Source organism: Mchenga conophoros, linkage group LG3 (genome assembly GCF_057382185.1).
Source record: "Mchenga conophoros isolate Kocher_MC1m ecotype Shallow Benthic linkage group LG3, M_conophoros_male_GT1.1, whole genome shotgun sequence".
Taxonomy (NCBI): Eukaryota; Metazoa; Chordata; class Actinopteri; order Cichliformes; family Cichlidae; genus Mchenga; species Mchenga conophoros.
The window spans coordinates 51,088,209-51,094,585 of record NC_140528.1 but is presented as its reverse complement, the minus strand read 5'-3'; the positions used below and the strand labels follow the sequence as shown (position 1 = coordinate 51,094,585).

At 48.1% G+C, this 6,377-nt stretch overlaps 1 protein-coding gene across 2 annotated transcripts; it reads left to right on the top strand.

Moving 5' to 3' along the window:
- Positions 1-1,277: 1,277 nt before the first annotated feature.
- On the top strand, positions 1,278-3,085 carry LOC146579287 (tripartite motif-containing protein 16-like protein). 2 transcript variants are annotated; one of them, XM_085269249.1, is made up of 2 exons: positions 1,278-1,484; positions 1,887-3,085. In XM_085269249.1, exons 1-2 carry the CDS (start codon positions 1,287-1,289, stop codon positions 2,961-2,963), a joined length of 1,275 nt encoding a protein of 424 aa, XP_085125375.1. In that variant the 5' UTR covers positions 1,278-1,286; the 3' UTR covers positions 2,964-3,085. The 2 variants fall into 2 exon arrangements, with proteins under 2 accessions (XP_085125375.1, XP_085125374.1); XM_085269248.1 differs by having other exon boundaries at positions 1,287-1,758; positions 1,831-3,085.
- The last annotated feature ends 3,292 nt before the right edge of the window (positions 3,086-6,377 follow it).

Here is a 6,377-nt window from a genome sequence, read left to right as displayed (position 1 = left end):
CACGATACATGGCCCCATTCATTCTGTCCTTAACACGGATCAGTCGTCCTGTCCCCTTGGCAGAGAAACAGCCCCATAGCATGATGTTTCCACCCCCATGCTTCACAGTAGGTATGGTGTTCTTGGGATGCAACTCAGTATTCTTCTTCCTCCAAACACGACGAGTTGAGTTTATACCAAAAAGTTCTACTTTGGTTTCATCTGACCACATGACATTCTCCCAATCCTCTGCTGTATCATCCATGTGCTCTCTGGCAAACTTCAGACGGGCCTGGACATGCACTGGCTTCAGCAGCGGAACACGTCTGGCACTGCGGGATTTGATTCCCTGCCGTTGTAGTGTGTTACTGATGGTGACCTTTGTTACTTTGGTCCCAGCTCTCTGCAGGTCATTCACCAGGTCCCCCCGTGTGGTTCTGGGATCTTTGCTCACCGTTCTCATGATCATTTTGACCCCACGGGATGAGATCTTGCGTGGAGCCCCAGATCGTGGGAGATTATCAGTGGTCTTGTATGTCTTCCATTTTTTGATGATTGCTCCCACAGTTGATTTTTTCACACCAAGCTGCTTGCCTATTGTAGATTCACTCTTCCCAGTCTGGTGCAGGTCTACAATACTTTTCCTGGTGTCCTTCCAAAGCTCTTTGGTCTTGGCCATGGCGGAGTTTGGAGTCTGACTGTTTGAGGCTGTGGACAGGTGTCTTTTATACAGATGATGAGTTCAAACAGGTGCCATTCATACAGGTAACGAGTGGGGGACAGAAAAGCTTCTAACAGAAGACGTTACAGGTCTGTGAGAGCCAGAGATTTTCCTTGTTTGAGGTGACCAAATACTTTTTTTCCACCCTAATTTACGAATAAATTCTTTACAAATCCTACCATGTGAATTCATGGATTTCTCCAGCTTCTCGTGTTCCTTCTTCCTGATATTGCTGTCATTCGGAACCGCTACATCGATCACTACGGCCGTCTTCTTCTGTTTGTCTACCACCACTATGTCTGGTTGGTTAGCCACCACCATTTTGTATATATATATATATATATATATATATATATATAAGAAAATAACCCTAACCACTCTATTAGCTTCCTGCCTTGAAACACAGCACCTCCTCTCTTTCCACACGCTTCAGCGCCCCCCCCCCCTCCCCCAACACACACACACCTGCCATTTTAAGATGGGTGTAACGAAAATGTGGTGACGTGTGAAAACTTTTTTTCCCGTTCAGACTACTTTCATTTCTCTGTAAGAAAGAGTCACACAGCCATAGTTACTGAGAGGTGAAATGGAACAAAAAAGGATTAAGCTGGACTTGGACGCCTTCTCATGTTCAATCTGCTTGGATTTACTGAAGGATCCGGTGACTATTCCCTGTGGACACAGCTACTGCATGAACTGTATTAAAACCCACTTTAATGAAGAGGATGAGAAGCAGAAAATTCACAGCTGCCCTCAATGCCACAAAACCTTCAGACCGAGGCCTGCACTTGAAAAAAGCACCATGTTAGCAGCTTTAGTGGAGCAGCTGAAGAAGAGTGGACTCCAAGCTGCTCCAGCTGATCACTGCTATGCTGGACCTGAAGATGTGGCCTGTGATGTCTGCACTGGGAGGAAGCTGAAAGCCATCAAGTCCTGTTTATCTTGTCCGGCCTCTTACTGTGAGAAACACCTCCAACCTCACTATGATGCAGCTCCATTAAAGAAACACAAGCTGGTGGCCCCCTCCAAGAAGCTCCAGGACAACATCTGCTCTCGTCATGATGAGGTGATGAAGATTTTCTGTCGTACTGATCAGCAGAGTATCTGTTATCTCTGCACAATGGATGAACATAAAGGCCATGAAACAGTCCCAGCTGCAGCAGAAAGGACTGAGAAGCAGAAGGAGCTCGAGGTGAGACGACTAAACATCCAGCAGAGAATCCAGGAGCGAGAGAAAGATGTGAAGCTCCTTCAACAGGAGGTGGAGGCCATCAATGGCTCTGCTGATAAAGCAGTGGAGGACAGTGAGAAGATGTTCACTGAGCTGATCCGTCTCCTCCAGAAAAGAAGCTCTGATGTGAAGCAGCAGGTCAGATCCCAGCAGGAAACTGAAGTGAGTCGAGTCAAAGAGCTTCAGGAGAAGCTGGAGCAGGAGATCGCTGAGCTGAAGAGGAAAGACGGCGAGCTGGAGCAGCTCTCACACACAGAGGATCACAACCAGTTTCTACACAACTACCCCTCACTGTCAGCACTCAGTGAGTCTACACACTCATCCAGCATCAATATTCGTCCTCTGAGCTACTTTGAGGATGTGACAGCAGCTGTGTCAGAGACCAGAGATAAACTACAGGACATTCTGAGAGAGGAATGGACAAACATCTCACTGACAGTCACTGAAGTGGATGTTTTACTGTCACCACCAGAGCCAAAGACCAGAGCTGGATTCTTAAAATATTCACGTCAAATCACATTGGATCCAAACACAGCACACAGACATCTGTTATTATCGGAGAGGAACAAAAAAACAACATTTATGAAACAAAAACAATCTTATTCTGATCATCCAGACAGATTTTCTGAATGGGAGAGGGTCCTGAGTAGAGAGAGTCTGACTGGACGTTGTTACTGGGAGGTGGAGTGGAGAGGGAGAGGAGTTGATGTAGCAGTCGCATACAAGAATATCAGCAGAGCAGGGAGCTCAAATGAGTGTGCATTTGGTGGAAATGACAAATCTTGGTCATTATGTTGTGAGACAAACAGCTATGTTCTTTGGCACAACAATGTCCACACTGACCTCTCAGGTCCTCCGTCCTCCAGAGTAGGAGTGTACCTGGATCACAGAGCAGGTATTCTGTCTTTCTACAGCGTCTCTGAAACCATGACTCTCCTCCACAGAGTCCAGACCACATTCACTCAGCCGCTCTATGCTGGAGTTCGGCTTTTAGATCACGGAGACACTGCAGCGTTCATTAAAGTGAAATAGTCAGAAGTCAGTATTGGACAATTCGTTAAAATATGTGTCTGACTTTCCAGTTACTTGGTAAGATTTATTTATCTCATGTGAAGAACAAAATTCACAAAGTGCTTTACAATACAGAAATAGGTATAGACCAAATTAAAATAGCACAAACAGATGAAACTATATAAAACCAAACCAGCACAGGCAATTTTTAAGTTTCTTTTTAACAATATCAACAGTGTCCACAGATTTTAGCTCCAGTAGAAGCGAGGTGCACGGTACCACTCATTGGCTGTGTCCCAATTCAGGGTCTGCACGCTTGAAGTACGCGCACTACACGTACTACGTACGGTGCGTACTATAAGTATGAGAAGTGCGGAAGTGAGAGGCCTGTGAAATTGGACGGTCGTCGCGTTGTTCAGGTTGCCTAGCAACCATGATACTAACCGCGAGAAACGTTACATATAGCATTGTGTGACATAAATGAAGGAGAAAAATGTTTTGCTGGTCATTCATTTTTGTCATGACATCACTTTGATTAGTTGAGTATCTGAGGCTGAGACCACGGGACTGTAGAACATGATTGTTGGGCTTCATTTCTGTGCTGAGCAGTCATTTAAGATTAGTTAGTAAATAGCAATTAGTTAATGTTGTTATGTTGTTCATGAGACTAAAATCATCTCACTGTGGTAATGTAAATATAATATGGCCAATATTATAGTATTGTCAGATTATTATGATGTAATATATATATATATATATAACAACACCCAGCGCGCCCCTGCGGGCGGTTTATCCTTCAAGCTCGGGTCCTCTACCAGAGGCCTGGGAGCTTGAGGGTCCTGCGCAGTATCTTAGCTGTTCCCAGGACTGCGCTCTTCTGGACAGAGATCTCCGATGTTATTCCCGGGATCTGCTGGAGCCACTCGCCTAGCTTGGGAGTCACCGCACCTAGTGCTCCGATTACCACGGGGACCACCGTTACCTTCACCCTCCACATCCTCTCGAGCTCTTCTCTGAGCCCTTGGTATTTCTCCAGCTTCTCGTGTTCCTTCTTCCTGATATTGCTGTCATTCGGAACCGCTACATCGATCACTACGGCCGTCTTCTTCTGTTTGTCTACCACCACTATGTCCGGTTGGTTAGCCACCACCATTTTGTCCGTCTGTATCTGGAAGTCCCACAGGATCTTAGCTTGGTCATTCTCCACCACCCTTGGGGGCATCTCCCATTTTGACCTCGGGACTTATACTCGGCACAGATGTTCCTGTACACTATGCCGGCCACTTGGTTATGGCGTTCCATGTATGCCTTGCCTGCTAGCATCTTGCACCCTGCTGTTATGTGCTGGATTGTCTCTGGGGCATCTTTACACAGCCTGCACCTGGGGTCTTGCCTGGTGTGATAGACCCCAGCCTCTATGGATCTTGTACTCAGAGCTTGTTCTTGTGCTGCCATGATTAGTGCCTCTGTGCTGTCTTTCAGTCCAGCTTTGTCCAGCCACTGGTAGGATTTCTGGATATCAGCCACCTCCTCTATCTGCCGGTGGTACATACCGTGCAGGGGCCTGTCCTTCCATGATGGTTCCTCGTCTCCCTCCTCTTTCTTGGGTTTCTGCTGCCTGAGGTATTCACTGAGCACTCGGTCAGTTGGGGCCATCTTCCCAATGTATTCTTGGATGTTCCTTGTCTCATCCTGGACTGTGGTGCTGACACTCACCAGTCCCCGGCCCCCTTCCTTCCGCTTAGCGTACAGCCTCAGGGTGCTGGACTTGGGGTGAAACCCTCCATGCATGGTAAGGAGCTTTCTTGTCTTTATGTCAGTGGCTTCTATCTCCTCCTTTGGCCAGCCTATTACCCCAGCAGGGTACCTGATCACGGGCAGGGCGTACGTGTTGATGGCCCGGATCTTGTTCTTACCATTCAGCTGACTCCTCAGGACTTGCCTGACCCTCTGCAGGTACTTGGTGGTTGCAGCCTTTCTAGCGGCCTCTTCATGGTTCCCATTTGCCTGCGGGATCCCCAGGTACTTGTAACTGTCCTCTATGTCTGCAATGTTGCCTTCTGGTAGTTCGATCCCCTCAGTTCTGACTACCTTCCCTCTCTTTGTTACCATCCGACTACACTTCTCCAGTCCGAACGACATTCCAATGTCATTGCTGTATAGCCTGGTAGTGTGGATCAGTGAATCGATGTCTCGTTCACTCTTGGCATACAGCTTGATGTCATCCATGTACAGGAGGTGGCTGACAACTGCTCCGTTCCGTAGTCGGTATCCGTAGCCAGTCTTGTTAATGATCTCACTGAGGGGGTTCAGGCCTATGCAGAACAGCAGTGGGGACAGAGCATCTCCTTGGTAGATCCCGCACTTGATGGTAACTTGTGCTATGGGCTTGGAGTTGGCCTCTAGTGTTGTACGCCACATCCCCATTGAGTTCCTCTTAGGGTCCCATTGATCTTGTACAATTCTAGGCATTCCAGTATCCAGCTGTGGGGCATTGAGTCATAGGCCTTCTTGTAATCAATCCAGGCAGTGCACAGGTTGGTCAGTCTGGTCTTGCAGTCTCGGCTGATTGTTCTGTCTACCAGTAGCTGGTGTTTTGCGCCTCTGGTATTTTTGCCAATTCCTTTCTGTGTCCCACTCATGTATTGACCCATGTGCCTGTTCATCTTAGCCGATATGATGCCTGACAGGAGCTTCCATGTAGTACTGAGGCAGGTTATTGGTCGGTAGTTGGAGGGGACCGGTCCCTTCTTGGGGTCCTTGGGGATCAGGACCGTCCGGCCTTCAGTTAGCCATTCCGGGTGTCTCTCGTTAACTAGCAGCTGGTTCATTTGTGCTGCCAGACGCTCGTGGAGTGCAGTCAGCTTCTTCAGCCAGTAGGCGTGAACCATGTCGGGCCCTGGTGCTGTCCAACTCTTCATACTGGAGACCCTTTCTTGGATATCTGCCACTGTGATGGTTACTGGACCCTGTTCAGGGAGGTCGCTGTGGTCTGCCCTCAGATCCACTAGCCACTGAGCATTGCCGTTATGGGTTGCATCCTTCTCCCATATGCTCTTCCAGTATTGCTCTGTCTCCAGCCTTGGTGGTGCTGTTCTCTTATTGTTCCCTTGCCACTGAGAGTACACCTTTGCTGGTTCTGTGGAGAACAGCTGGTTTATTCTCCTGCCTTCTATCTCTCTGGTGTACCTCCTCAAGCGGCTGGCCAAGGCTGTGAGTCTTTGCTTGGCAGTTTCCAAGGCCTCAGGTATGGACAGCTTGCTGTATTTCTTAGGCACCTTATTATTTGTCGCACCTTTCTGCAACTCCGTTAGTTGGCTAACCTCCCTCCGTGCTACTTTGATCTTGCCCTCTAGCCTTCTTCTCCATGGAGGGTACTGCCCCTTGTGGCTGTTCAACTTGTAGCCAAGCATCTCACTGATCACTGCTGCCGTA